Source organism: Sporobolomyces salmoneus, assembly GCF_050403485.1.
Source record: "Sporobolomyces salmoneus JCM6883 DNA, S_salmoneus_JCM6883_v1_ctg64, whole genome shotgun sequence".
Taxonomy (NCBI): domain Eukaryota; kingdom Fungi; phylum Basidiomycota; class Microbotryomycetes; order Sporidiobolales; family Sporidiobolaceae; genus Sporobolomyces; species Sporobolomyces salmoneus.
Genome location: NW_027481099.1, coordinates 19,732 through 33,435, shown reverse-complemented (window position 1 = coordinate 33,435; position 13,704 = coordinate 19,732). Strand labels below are relative to the sequence as shown.

General features: G+C 51.1%; 6 protein-coding genes across 6 annotated transcripts; 2 read left to right on the top strand and 4 right to left on the bottom strand.

Annotated features, from left to right (window-relative positions):
- Positions 1-2,164: 2,164 nt before the first annotated feature.
- On the top strand, positions 2,165-2,440 carry JCM6883_006532 (uncharacterized protein; the record flags this gene model as incomplete). Its single annotated transcript, XM_076634566.1, has 1 exon — positions 2,165-2,440. One exon carries the CDS (start codon positions 2,165-2,167, stop codon positions 2,438-2,440), a length of 276 nt encoding a protein of 91 aa, XP_076485445.1.
- A 2,495-nt stretch (positions 2,441-4,935) lies between these two features.
- Positions 4,936-6,937, bottom strand: JCM6883_006531 (RNA recognition motif domain-containing protein; the record flags this gene model as incomplete). Its single annotated transcript, XM_076634565.1, has 8 exons — positions 4,936-4,988; positions 5,321-5,407; positions 5,495-5,617; positions 5,683-5,800; positions 6,406-6,505; positions 6,582-6,653; positions 6,743-6,757; positions 6,918-6,937. 8 exons carry the CDS (start codon positions 6,935-6,937, stop codon positions 4,936-4,938), a joined length of 588 nt encoding a protein of 195 aa, XP_076485444.1.
- A 290-nt stretch (positions 6,938-7,227) lies between these two features.
- Positions 7,228-8,636, bottom strand: ILV6 (acetolactate synthase regulatory subunit; the record flags this gene model as incomplete). Its single annotated transcript, XM_076634564.1, has 4 exons — positions 7,228-7,322; positions 7,390-7,852; positions 7,954-8,180; positions 8,438-8,636. The coding sequence occupies 4 exons, from the start codon at positions 8,634-8,636 to the stop codon at positions 7,228-7,230; spliced, it is 984 nt and encodes a 327-aa protein (XP_076485443.1).
- A 249-nt stretch (positions 8,637-8,885) lies between these two features.
- JCM6883_006529 (uncharacterized protein) lies at positions 8,886-9,792 on the bottom strand (the record flags this gene model as incomplete). Its single annotated transcript, XM_076634563.1, has 5 exons — positions 8,886-8,939; positions 9,010-9,048; positions 9,108-9,212; positions 9,301-9,506; positions 9,564-9,792. 5 exons carry the CDS (start codon positions 9,790-9,792, stop codon positions 8,886-8,888), a joined length of 633 nt encoding a protein of 210 aa, XP_076485442.1.
- A 278-nt stretch (positions 9,793-10,070) lies between these two features.
- On the bottom strand, positions 10,071-11,038 carry JCM6883_006528 (uncharacterized protein; the record flags this gene model as incomplete). Its single annotated transcript, XM_076634562.1, has 5 exons — positions 10,071-10,148; positions 10,223-10,261; positions 10,358-10,480; positions 10,558-10,730; positions 10,831-11,038. The coding sequence occupies 5 exons, from the start codon at positions 11,036-11,038 to the stop codon at positions 10,071-10,073; spliced, it is 621 nt and encodes a 206-aa protein (XP_076485441.1).
- A 548-nt stretch (positions 11,039-11,586) lies between these two features.
- Positions 11,587-13,670, top strand: JCM6883_006527 (uncharacterized protein; the record flags this gene model as incomplete). The annotated part of the gene is made up of 5 exons (XM_076634561.1): positions 11,587-11,645; positions 11,716-11,834; positions 11,897-12,984; positions 13,056-13,343; positions 13,413-13,670. The coding sequence occupies 5 exons, from the start codon at positions 11,587-11,589 to the stop codon at positions 13,668-13,670; spliced, it is 1,812 nt and encodes a 603-aa protein (XP_076485440.1).
- Positions 13,671-13,704: the final 34 nt, after the last annotated feature.

Below are 13,704 nucleotides of genomic sequence, written 5' to 3'. Positions count from 1 at the left end.
TCCAAGACGTCCGCGATTCGAATTGACTGAGTCGCGCACTCTCTGGCTTTTGCTCAGGTACAGATTCACTTCAACCTGGAGACGCAGAGGGAGGTGAGCATCACTGAAGCTTGCTTTGACATTGATATTCCCGAGTTTCAAGTCCTCAGAACAAGCCGCTTTGAGCAAAGAGAGATGTGCTAGAGAGACTTAATCCAATCCTTCCTTTCCTCGATCCTCCAAGTCCTACCTACTCAGTGAAGTCATAATCGAGCGTCCAACGATCTCTTTCAAACTCCTCTGCGTTCGACAACCTCGTCCATCTCGTTTCCTTGGGGTCGTCGGGATTTCGCAAGGAGAACACCTTCATTTTCGAGTCACGTAGGAAGGAAAGGAGACTGCCGAGGAATGGAAGCCGGAAGCAGAGCTCGGCTGCACTGAGCTTTGAGATTTGGTAGCTGGAAAGATCCGGGGCGAAGAGGCACGAACCGACGAGGTGAAGTTGGGTGAGGTTCGGAAAGCTTCGAAAGAGGCTGAAGAACTTCTCGAAGTCGTCCTGTGTGATCAACGGTCTCAGCACTTGCTCAACCTTTGCTTCGAAAGCGGTGGCTGCTCACCGATTTACGGAAATCGCAGTCCGAGATCGCGGACAGCGTGAGAGCTCTGAGCGAGGGAACAGAGCATGTTCCTGAGACCTTCGGAATCGATTCGATGTACTTGAGGCTGAGTTGCTCGACTCGAGTTCTGGAGAGAAGATCAAGAAAGTCCTTGAATTTGCGTGGAGTCCAGTAGCCGGAGGCAAGTTGCTCCATGTTTGACGGCAATAACGGGGCGAGGTCGAGAGTGAGTTTCCTCAGCGATAATATTGAAGTAGCTGTGTATTCTTCCTGTCGGAGACAAAGCTTTGTCAACGCCGATATTCTTCGGGCCGGGAAGTGTCGGAACGCACCTGCTGAACCGTGAACCCCTTCTTGAAATGAAGCAGAAAACGATCGATGTCCGTCCTGAAGCTCCTGTTGGTCTTGCTTGCGAATTCAAAGGATTCTACGTTTTCCCACCTGATTTGTCCACACAACTCCAACGGCAAATTCACGAATTTCCAGTGCTCCAGTCGACCAGCCTTCACAACCTTGAAGTAGTCGTCTCCGCCTCTTCCGCCCTTAAACGAATCGACCTTGTTGTGGAATCGTTGATAGCAAGTTTCGACGAAAATGTCTCTGTCGTTACTGGACTGGATACCGAGGAATTTGAGACGAGTGCGGCTCGTTAAGTCCTTGAGACCGTCCAAGAGAAGATGTGTCGATCGGTTGGGAGCGTCGACGGTCAGGCTGAGGTGAGTCAAATGGGGCAGACAGGATAAAGCGAGAATGACGAGGTGAGCGTTAGTTTCTCCGAATTCGATCCGGACGTCGCGAAGATGATTGACTCGGTCCTGTCCTTTTTGTGAATGCAGTCGCCAAGTAGACGAGCGAGCTTGAGGTCAAACTGCGTTGGGCTGAGCACGAGACGTGAGGACCAGATTGGGCGAGCGAGACTGAAGATTCGTTTGTTGATCAGGATTCGGGCGATGGGTGGCGAAGTCTTCGTAGAGGACCTGTAGACTTCTTCGAAGATTGGGAGGAGGAGATCGTTCGGGAGAGAGAGGAGGTTCTTCGAAGGAGCCGGAGGTGGGTCAATTGCGGCTAGGAGGATCGAGGCGCGAGATCAATAAGTACTTCTCGAAGTCGTCAAAGAGCTCGCGTACCTTGGATCGGCACTGCAGCTGTTCCCTCCTCCTCTTTAACGACATTAGATGATAATTTTCGACGAGGAGCCCTGGCGAGTGAACATGTTTAGCGAGGGACCCTCGAAGACTGTGAAAGGTTTTCGAGTACTTACATTGCGCTGGGAGCCGTTGGCGTTCACTTGAGGTGCAGATGAGGAAGAAAGAGACGAAAGACAGAAGCGATCAGTTGGTTTCCCTTCTACCATCGACAATCGCATCTAGCGCCTCGTTAGTTGCTCGGACGAACAATGTAAGCCTGCTTGAAGATCTCTATACTTCTCTGACGCTGTAGCTGAACGTCCCTGCCTCTCCAGGTCCGATCGTTCAACTAGATCAAAAGCTCGCCTTCCAACTCGAGAGGAATCTTACCAAGCTGCAGCACAGGGTTAGAGAAACGCGCAGAACTCTCTTGAGACTCGGATGGAACTGATCGTTTTATCTACCCGCGCAGATCATGAATCGACCTCCGACTTCCCTCCTCTCCCTTCCCGACTGCGTCCTCCTTCTCCTCTTCGAGGAGATCTACGAAGAGCAAACGCATGGCTCACTTACCAACCCTTCGATTGCGCAAATTACGATCAACAAGCGAATCTATTCTCTCACGGAATCATTATGGAAATCTCGACTCACGATCCGGTCCACGCAACTCGACATCCGACTCTCCGAGCTACTTGGCAGTCCCACGCGATGCGATAAACTCCGTCGATTAAATCTGCATTTCGTACCGACCTTCACTCACCTCGCTCGAACGACTCTCTCTCGACTCTCTCGCCTGACGCACCTCGCTCTCACGTTCACCGGGAAGCAAACTACTGCAACAGTATCGGCATTGGTTGAAGGAATCAAGAATCTGAAGCAGCTCGCTCATTTCGCCTTCTTCTTCGACACAGCTTCTTGGAAAAAGCGTGGCGCCTTCTTCCAACTCTTGACTATGGCAGCGAAACGCGAGCACGTATCGTTCAAGCTGTACAAAGATGGAAGCTTGAATACTGGTATCGAACATTGAGATCGCCGAGAACATTGGCAATGTACCGACCTTGGAAACCCCATCAATTGGACACTTGTTGACTCGTTCACGTTTGCCCCGCTCTCGTACATACTCGTTTCTGTGCCTGGGTTCCTCCGTAAGTTTGAGGATGCGATCCGGCCCGTAAGTCGTTCTCGTGCATCTGAGCGGTCACCAGAACGCTAAACTACATGGGTTTTCGTTTCTTTATATGCTAGAATCCCCAGGAACCTGTCCTCCAACTTCCTCTCAAGTCTCTAACGCTCCGTGTCGACTTTGACGTCCTCGAAGATCGCTCCGATACCGACTATTTCACCTCGGAAAATTTCACGCGACTTCTCCAGCTTCTTTCCCTGATCAAACTCGAACACCTCAAGCTCGCCTCCGTCTCTTGGATTCCCAGAAAGGTGACTTCCCATGAAGTAGGATCGCTTAAGGCGCTAACCCTAGGAGGTTCGTGTAGCTTCGCAGATGATGTGCGTTTTTAACGAGGTTGTTCTTTCTATGTCCACCCAGCTGACTCGTTTGTGCGCGTCACAGGACAACTTCAACGCGCTGATCAATCTCCTATCTTCTTTCCCGCTCCTCTCACAATTGCACCTTATCGGCTCTCGCTTGTTCGGCGACAACCTCACCCCCGACCAAATCGACAGCCAACAATCTTCCCTCCTCTTCCGGTTCCCCCTCCTTCCTGCTCTTCTCACCTACCTTCGCACCACAAACGTCAAGATCTTTACCTATCGAGTCGGAGAATTCGCTAAAAGAGAAGTGAGGTGGACGAGGTCAACGGCTACGGAGGAATTTGAGAGGGATTGTTGGACGCTTTAGTCGGGGAAGGTGGGGACATCCTTGGTTGCGAGTAAGGTCAGGCTGTAATGGCAGAGATGTTACGGAGCGAGAAGAGGCCTGTCGAGTAGAGATTCTCTCTGAAGATTTCGTCTTCCTCCTCCTTCGAGCACGCTACCCCTCTCGAGCGGCTACTCAACAACACGGATGTCGATGATTATCCGATGAGTCAAGGTGTTGATCCAAGTGCGAGTTGCGCGTTTGTCCTTTCCGCTCGAAATTTCATGTTGCGTCGTTCGCTCCGACTTCTCTACGTCGTCTCAGTGGCTTTGAGCTTCCCCCTGTAGTTACGTACTCTCCTTGTTGCCTTGCCTTCTGTGAGCCACTTCGCTCAACTTGACCAGCGCAGCACGTGAAGACAAAGAAAAGGTCCGACAAAAGGGCATGAGTTGCCGCAAATTGCGCGTGATCTACGTAGCACTACTCGGCGCAACTGATCTCCCCGTTGGCCCATAGATGATTCTCGAGCACTCCAGAGGCAGATGAGCGTGAGCTAGTTGGAAAGCTTTGCGAGCTTTGGCCAAAGTTGCATTGCTTCCGAAGACTTTTGCAATTCGCTCTAAGCCCGAGACCCTGGTGACTGAGGTGCTTAGACAAGCAAAGTATCGGAACAACCCCATTGGCAGACTCCAGACTAAAGAACATCTTCTCATGCGAATCTGCGGCTCTCGGTCGCCTCTCTTTTCTTCCCATCGCTCCTCCTGCTTTGGCCTCGCTGCTCGACTCCTTACGCTGGCTTTGATTCTCTACTCCTCGAGCGTGATATCTTTTCCTCCGTCGCCGCTCTCACAGCTTTCAAACAGGTTGAAAACTCTTTTCGCAACGATCAAGGGAAGTTTGTTACCACTGAATTCAATTTCGTCTTTTTAGCGACCTTCTTCAAACGAGCAGAAGGGGGAGGGAGACTACAAGATATGAAGAAAAGGTAATCTAGAGAGACGGAAAGTCGAACGAAAAGAAAGGGTCATGGATTTGAAAGAGGAAGGAGAAAAGAGAAGAAAAAAGGTGATAGTGTCATAGGGAGGAGAGAGAGAGAGAGGCTAGGAGGTTGTAGTCTTCAACATTGTGGGGCAGAGAGAAATCGAACCGAACAGAACCGAGAAGAGGGGGAAGGGAGGGAAAGAGAGACCGAGAGAATAGAGCGCGCACTTTTTTAGTTGACGAGAGGGCGAGAAGTAGACGACGACGACGGGTGTGAACGGAACGGAACTATACAAGGTACTAATGTACGAAGACCGAACGAGAGAGGCAAGAGAGAGGAGGGGACGAAACACTTTGAAAGGGAAAGGGAAAAAGCAAGAAATGGAGAAAAGTAGAAGGTTGATACTAAACTCGACGTTTAGTATCCTCCTCCGTAACCGCCTTGAGCTCCACCTTGAGCTTGTCCTCCGTCTGTGGAAAGAAAGGAAACAGAGAAGTCAGCTCGAGATGTTCGACGGACAGAACAATTCGCAGCCTGGTGAAAGTCCACAGGCGACGAGTCAAGAGGAAGAAGAAAGTCAAGTCATACAGTCTCCACCATATCCTCCTCCGTCTGTCCAATGCGAGAAAAGATGCGAAGAGAGCGAGAGCGAGGAAGATCGAGCGAAAACGTTAGTAAGCTGCAAGAGGCCAGCGTAAGGGGAAAGGACGGTGATGGGTTGGAAGGGGTTGAAACTCGACGAAAGAACCGAGACCCGAGAGGACACGTGCAGAGAGAGAGAGAGAGAGCGAGAGCTACGTACAACCTTGTTGTTGGTAACCTCCGGATTGTTGTCCGTAAGATTGTTGTTGACCACCGTAGGGAGCGCCCGAACCGTAGTTTCCTCCGTCTGCTCGCGCTTGTGGAACCGATCAGTATTCCTCTAACTTCCCGACAAAGGAAGGGAAAGTATAAGACGGACAAGGTTGAGACTGACCGGCACCACCGTACGAAGCATCTCCTCCTCCATATCCACCTTGTCCTTGTCCTCCGTAACCGGGTTGTTGTCCACCGAAGGAACCTTGTTGGTATCCTCCTCCGTATCCGGATTGTCCTCCGTCTGACGCGCGTTTTACGAGGAAAGAGATCAGTTTAACAGGTCGAAACTCTTTTCAGCGGAGGAACTCACATCCTCCACCGTATCCTCCTCCTCCTCCTCCGTATCCTCCTCCTCCGGAGTATCCTCCACCTCCTCCACCGCCAGTGCGTTGGTTGGCAATGTTGACACGGAGACGACGGCCATCTAATTGCACGAAAATCGAGGTCAGTTTTCGTGATCAATGCTTTGTCGACGAATAAGGAAAGGAGGACTGACCCTGTGAGACCAAGACCAGACGATGCAAAGGAAAGCAACGAGGCAGTGACCAATTCATGGGAGGAGACCAGATTGCGCGTGCGAGTAGAAACGAAAACCGAAAACCGAAAACCGGAAACCGAAATGACGAGGAGACGAGAATGAAACCGAAAAAAGGCGAAGGGAGAAGGGAAAGAGAAGGAAAGGAGACGAGAGAAGGACGAGAGAAAACGAAATCACAGTCAGACGAAACCAAACACGATCGAAAAGGGAAGATGGGTTTTGCTTCTTTCTCCGACTCGTTACTCCGACTCAACATTCCACCGCAACACACCATTGGACAGCCTGCGAGTCCCCAACGTCACACCGATCCAAAACGAGCTCGAAAACGCAAACCGGAATCCATGGAAGAATGAAAACGACTGTTTGTTTTTCGAGCTCGCTTTCTGTCTTTCCCGGACAAACCGCACTTGCCCGCACCGCTTCATAGCTTGCGCATGCGAATCGAAGAAAGAAGGCAAAAAGAAAGGGAAGAAAAGGAGAGAGAAGCGCACGAGTTCTTGGTCATTCATGGCTTGGATAGCAGCATCGGCCATACTTTGTTCACTGAAAGTGACGAATCCGAATCCACGCGAACGTCCAGTTCCGGGCTCACTAATCACAGACACGATCTCCGAATCAGCTCATGTCGAGAGTCATGAAAGGAGGAGAAGAGAGAGGAGAAACTCACGTCATGACGATGCAGTCGATAACATCACCGAATTGGGAGAAAGCTTGACGAAGAACGTCGTTGTTGGTTCCCCTATCAATCGATTCAAGAGCAAAGATCGCGAGGAGAATCAGTAAATGTATGCTTGACGAGATTTGGGGAGAGAGATGTCGAAAACTCACCAGGACAAGTTTCCGCTGTTGATGGGAACAGATGGAACAGGTCAGTCAAGTACTAGAGAGATAATGAAGGCGATCTCGAGGGTAGCGAGTCGCTAGATCGCGAGAAAGGGAGATCGAGGGTGGGAGCAGGTGGGAACTCGTTTCGACCTCGAGATCGAACGGGTTTGAAGCGTACCAGTAGATCTTGGAAGCCATCTGTGAATAGTATTGATGCGTTAGTACTAGTCCTGCCGCGCTCAGGAGTGAGGGTCACGAACTTTTAGATAGTTTGAATAGTGAAGGAGAGAGGCACTTCGCCAACTTCTGCGGGCTCTACTTCTCCTCGCAATTACAAAATTCGTAATCTCGTCGAGTTTCTCTCTCGTCGATGACACTACACTTGAATGCGAGTACACAGAGGAATATTGCAAGGGGACACAGAAACAAGAATAACGAGAACGCGAAAGAAAAGCTTAGATAGTTTTCATTTTGGGGACCGAGTCTGTCTAACCAGGAGGGAGAAGGGAAGCATCGAAAGCTTCGACAGCTTCAGCAGGAATATCCTCATCCGCCATACCCGACCAAGGAGATGCGATAGGCGCTGTTTAGGATCGACGAGAAGTCAGCAAACTCGCACAAAACACTGAGAGTGTATGAAAGTAATTCACCTCGAGGCATGACCATTGTACCACTCCTTGCGGCTTCGAGGATTCCATAAGGTCTAACCAACTTGAGGAATGCATCTACCCTTTCCGTCTTTGCCGCCATTTCAACGATCACGCTATCGTTACTCAAATCGACAATTTTCCCTCCAAACTGTTTCGCCAACAATTCGATCCCGCTCAAATGTTGATGCTTCTGTCTCAGCGCTTCACTAGGGCTCAGCCCCTTGTGTTCGGTTTGAGGCGAGACGTCGGGGTGGATAGAAGAGAGGGAACCGAGAGTTTGATCGACGTGTTGTTTGGCGGGCGAACCATCCTCGAGAGCATCAGTGGCGGGAAGAATATCGGGTCCTTTGTTGGCGAGTTGGTTCTCGAAATATTCGGGACCGAGGATGGAGATTTTTGCGAGGAGAAGTTCTCGTTCAATCGTTTTCGTGCGAGTGTAATCGAGGACGGCCCAAACGGGAACCTACTCCAGCGAGTGACACAATCAGCAGCTATCTACTCGCACTGTCGACGGCACGAGCGTAGCAGGCGCGACAAGATTTCGGAGAGGAAATGAAAACTCACCAAATCTTCCAATTGTCTCCTCGCTTGTTCAATGACTCCATCCTGTCCCCTCAAGACGATACACATCCTACTCAAATCTTCAATCTCGGTAGCGCATACGACCAACGAATCAATGTTGAACCCTCGAGCTGCGAGAATACCGGAAACTCGCGAGAGAACTCCGGGTTCGTTTTGGACGAGACAGTTGAGCGTGTGCCGGGTGAAAGGTTGGAGGGAAGGAGGGGGGGCTGATGGAGGTAGTAGGACGGCGGTTCAGGGTAGTAGAAATGGGGCGAGAGGGGAAAAGGGAGAGGGAAGAAATGGGAGTCAGTAACCGATACCGCAGAGCTGATATGACCTTCCGAGGCGACTTGTGAGCTCTAACATAGTGCTCTATAGCACTCGTAGTCCCGTTTGAGTCCCGGCAGCCGTTGTATCCGCTTCATCTCTTCTCGATCACTTTCCACCTCGAAAGCGCATAGAAAGCGGGGTGCCCGGGACTCACTGTTGTAGAGGATGTTGTTTACAGCTTCCTGAGCCGACCATTGAGGCGGGTCAATCGAAGGAAGAGGGGGAGGTCTCGTCTTTGGATGACTCAATTTGTATTCTTGAGCCCAAGTCGAGGAAGCCGTTTTGTGAGGGCCGGTAGAGTATGCTCGTACGATCGTACGTGCTCCCGAGGAGCGGAATGCGTTGAGCGACATGGCGAACAGTGGGGGAGAGAAGGAGACAATTTCCCCGGCTTCTCTCTCGAAAATCTCTCGAAGCCGATGGAGCCGAGTCAAAATTTCGGACGAAAGACTTGGTCCCGTTACAGCCAGAGTAGACAGAAGAGAAGGAACAAGAGTACCGGGAGGGGAAGGAGAAATAAGAGAGAGCACAGCTTCGCGAAAGAACCAGCTTTCGAGTTTCCAGCTTTGCGTTGCGAAGAACAGCCTTCGAGCTTGAGGACGTTAATTCGTCACAGAGGATTGCACGTCACACTGCGGAGTGGGGTCGTATAGGCACTGAGAACACGATACAAGGCGAATCAGCTCGAGCTCGAACAACAGAAGGAGGAAAGAAAGAAGCACGAACCGTAAAGACAGGGTCGTCGGGACGCCAGTCATCGATAAACTGGGTGGGAGACAAGGTGTCAGACTCAGTGAAGATAGATCCGGAACAGAGAGACTCACGTTGAAAGCCTGAATGCGAACGGTTTGAACCGAAGTGTTGCTCGGATTTAAAATCTCGAGAACTCCGACCGCCAAAACGTTGTTGAGGTAATAGTACTCTGGAACCTGTCAATGAATTGGCGTCGCCTCACATCAGCTTCCGGAATCGTGAAGAAGATTCCGTTAAGAAGAGATGAGTAAAACCGAAACTGACCCCAGTCTCCAATTTCAACCTCAAATGAGCACGATTCAATCCACCATGTTTCTGAGTCGGTCCACTCGATTGCACAAAGATGAAAGAGTCTTGACCAGCGGTGGATTTCGTAGGAGGTAGCACGACCGTCCAACGAGCATCAACTTGTGCGATTCCGGTTCGAGGATCGATCACTCCCCAATCAGCAGTATCATTGCGCATTTTCCCTACGCTCTCTCAATCGTCAGTCTCGGAATCGCCTGATAAAAGAAGGAGACACGTACCCTTTAGCCCACCTCGACCTTTGAACGTTCCCCCAACCAACGCCAGATCGAGTCTGATTCCGTTCGGTCCTGGAAGGAGAGGCGCGACGTTTGGGAGAGCTTGAATTCCGACGGTGAATAGCCATTGGAGTTGAGGAGGGATCGGGATTGGGGGAACGGGAAGTCGCGCAGACACGCAGACAAGAGTAGCGAGCGAAACAAGGAAGGAGAAGACGAGTGGAAGCCGCATGTTGGTCACGTCGATAGCTTCAATTGAGATTCAGTAAGAAGAGGACAACAAGGTGGAAGACAAAAGGGACGTCCGTTGGGGACTCGCCCACTCCGCGGAGCTTCACCGGACACCCCTGAGGAGCGGGACGCAATTCAGCGGCCTGACCGAGTCATTGCAGCTGAAGATAGATCAGGGAGATAAGAGACGAGAGATTAACAAAGCTGACGGCGTAGAGAGTTGAGATTGAGTGAAAGAGAGAGAAAGAGGGACAAAGCTCGCTGCAATGATTCCAGCGTTCAGAGCTCGTCGCGCACAATTATTTCTTCTATCCCCGCGACAAAGTTGGGACATCCTTCTACAGGGTCGGACAAGCACTGTGGTGAGCGCAGAGACTCTCGTCAGATCTCGGAAGACGCGAGGGAAGGACGAGAGCGAGGAAGAAACGCACCGTAAACACTTTGTCAGTCGGTTTCCAGCCTGACTTGAGCTGTAGCAAAACGATAAGTTAGTACAATGTGCAACTGAGTGAGAGGCATGTAGATGAGGTGCTGGGGGAAGGGAGAAGGTCCATGCCTAAACTCACATCGTACGTCGTGATCTTCGCATTCTGAATTTCCTTGTTTGTCGGATCAAACAAGTTATCGATGTTCTTGACCTCAAGCGTAGCAATGACCATAGCGTGGTTCATCCAATAGTATTCGGGAACCTGTCGAGCGAAATCTGGTCAGCAATGTGCCGCAAAATTGGGCTGAGCAAGATGCGGAAGGGAAGAGAGTCACTCACCCCAGTCTCCAGTTTCAATCTCAGGTAACCGAAGAACGTTCCGTCTTCGTAAGTCGGCGCCGAGTATCCAGTCGATTTGACGTAGACGAATCCGTTCAACCCGTTCGTGGAGGGTTGAGCGGGAAGTTCAATCACCCAGCGTGCATCGATGAAGGCAAGCCCAATGCGAGAGTCTAAGTGAACCCAATCTGCCGAGCCTGGTCGAATGTTACCTATAAAGTTCTGCCCTCTTCAACAAAGGTTACTTTCGGGAAGGTTTGCGAGAGGACGAACCAGTAACTCCATCTCGATCCGTATAGTTCCCTCCGACGATTCCCACATTGATTCGAGTACCTAGAGGACCCGGGAGCAGAGGCGCCGTGCTCGATTCGCAGTCGAGGTTGACGGTGAAAAGATGTTCGAGCTCAGGAGTAGGCGGAGTCGAGTTGATACCGAGAGCGACAACAGCGAGAGTAAGGAGTGAAAGGATGTAGTAGCGCATATCGAAGCGAAAATCAACCGTGAGAGGAAGGGGAGTGAGCGAAGAGGAAAAGGAAAGGAAAGGAAAGAAAGAATGAGCCTGTCGATTTTTCTTTTCACCTCGCGGCTTTCCAAGTTCAGCAACCGAGCTAGCATCCTGTCACACAAGCGAGGAACGGGAGGAAGACCAGGAGAGAGGAGCTAGCTCTGCGGCAGATGATAGAGAATGTAGCGAGGGAGAAGATTTCGCGTCTAGTCGAAGGGAACCATGCTTCTTTGCGCTGTTCCTCCCCTAATCCTCCCATTCATACTTGCTGGCCCAACCCTTAGTTCGTGCGAAGCCTCCTGTGCGCAAGAACCTTTACGAATCGAAGTTGAAGTGGATGCTCAAGAAGAGAGGCGGGCGATCCCCGAGAACGTGACGCCGATTTGCCGAGCAGCGCTAGTTGTGTTCCATACTGTCCCATGCGTATAGTCGGTTTAGCGAAGAGCAAGTAGTCGTGATGAGAACTTTGAAATTGTTCCAACCTTCTGTTGATCAGAACCACTCAACACGACTCCAATTTGGCGATGCTAGAAGTCGATGTTGCGATCGTGAAGCCCTGGCTGATACAGCACCTTGAACCTATGTGAGTCCCCTTCCAGTGTCTCTCTCTGCTGTTGATGACTTTCTCTGAACTTCTTTCTCGGCCTCTATAGCACCGATGCCGAGCCCTCTACGCTTGCCGAGTATGTGTTGGCGCTGCTACAGAGGGACGAGACTTTAGAGGAACTCGAGAGGATCTGTATCGAGTCGCTAGGAGACTTTTTGGAAGGCCGTCAGTCGCAGTCTCTCTCTACATGCCCTGCTCTCTAGCTGGCTGACGAAGCTGCACAACAGATACCGAGAAATTTGTCAAAGAGTTGCTTGCGTTCGTTCGAAGCCCTCGCCCTGTTGCTGCCGTTTCCCCACCGGCTCCTCAACGAAAGCGACCTCTCGAAGCTGAAGGAATGGATCAGTCTGCTGCAAAGAGGAACAGTAGACAGCCGCAGCAGCCGCAAGGGCCGAACGGAGGACTGGCGAAAGGAATGTGTCGAGATTACCATCGTAAGCTTTCCTACGCTCTCCTCGCGACAAAGTCACCAGCTCACGACGTTGCTTGTCTAGTGAGAGGATTCTGCGCACGAGGTCAAGCATGTCCTTACCAGCATGACGCCTTCGCGACTGCTCAACCACCTCCGGGAGCTTTCCCTCCTTTCCAATTCCCTTTCGGCGGTCCCGCTCCTCCTCAAGGTGGATTTCCTCCTGGAATGGGCGGTCCCGGAATGCCTCCTCTTCGACTAGGTTTCCCTTCGCAACCAAATCAAAACGGAATGCCTCCCTACGGAGGAGGACCGAATCAACCCGGATTCCCTTCTCCTCAATTCGGCGGACCTCCTCAAGGTTTCCACCAACAACGTCAACAGCAACAGCAACCTAGACATCAAAACAACGCTAGAAACACTCAACCTCCTCCTCCTTTCGCTTCTTCCCGAGCTCCTTTCCCCTCCGATCCTAATCAACAGAATCAACCTTATCCCCCTTTTAACCCTCATCAATCTCCTACTAACAAACGAAGACCTCCCCCTCCTCCACAATCTTACGAAAGACCTCATCCTTCGACGAGAAAATCTTCGACTGGTCCTCCTCCGACTCCTCTCACGGTTCTCACTCATCGATTCGCGACGAACGCTTCGAAACAGAAAGAATTGCTTGAGAAGTTGGACACTTGCGGATCTCCTGAAGAGAAGAAGGAAGTCATGGGCGAATTGAGAAAGTTGAATAAGGAAGCGGAAGAGATCATGGGAATGAAGAAAAAGATCGAGGAACAAGAAAAGGAGAAAGAGGAGAAAGCGAAGGAAGCTGCAGCGAAGAAAGCAGAGCAAAATCAGGTTGCTGAAGGAGATAAGGGTGATCTGAAAGCCCAGTTGGAGAAACTACGATCCGAGGTGAGTCCTGATTCCCGGAAATCGAAAACCTATCTTCGAATTAGTTCTCACGATCGTTTCGATTCGATCAGGCTGCTTCTCTCGGTATCCCTACCGATGGTCAATCACCAGCAATCACGAAACCTTTCCCTTCGAAACGTGGTCCCCCTCGAACTGCTCAGTCGTTCCGACTCGATAATCGAAGTACAAACGTCATTATCGAATCCCTTGAAGATTTGGGAGATCCAGAAGAGATCAAGAAACACTTCGAAGGGTTTGGACCGGTGAAGACGTTTTCGATCAAGGAGAAAGAGGCGGGAGAAATGACGGAAGGAGGGGAGATTTTGGTTGGGTTTGAGAGTCGTGCGATTGCGGAAAAGGTGAGGCGTCACTTCATGTCAGTGCTCTACAGTGAGGATCACTGACGTCGAAGCATGTTTCATGATCAGGCAATGGCTTCTGGACCACCTCCCTCTGCATCCCTCGCGAAACTTCGATGGGCTCCCTCTACTTCGACTCCCGCTTCTTCCTCTGCGCCTGCTCCTGCTCCTACCTCGACGATCTCGACGAACGGCTCAACAGCAGCATCGACGCAAGACGTCAACATGGAATACGGAGGAGGAGACCTTCCAGAACCCGTTCGAAGAGCTAGTTCGGTCGAAAGATCGAGGGATGATGACGACGACGAAAGAAGTTGGAACCGCTAGGAGACAGCGTCTCTCTCACGACAGTAGACCAAGA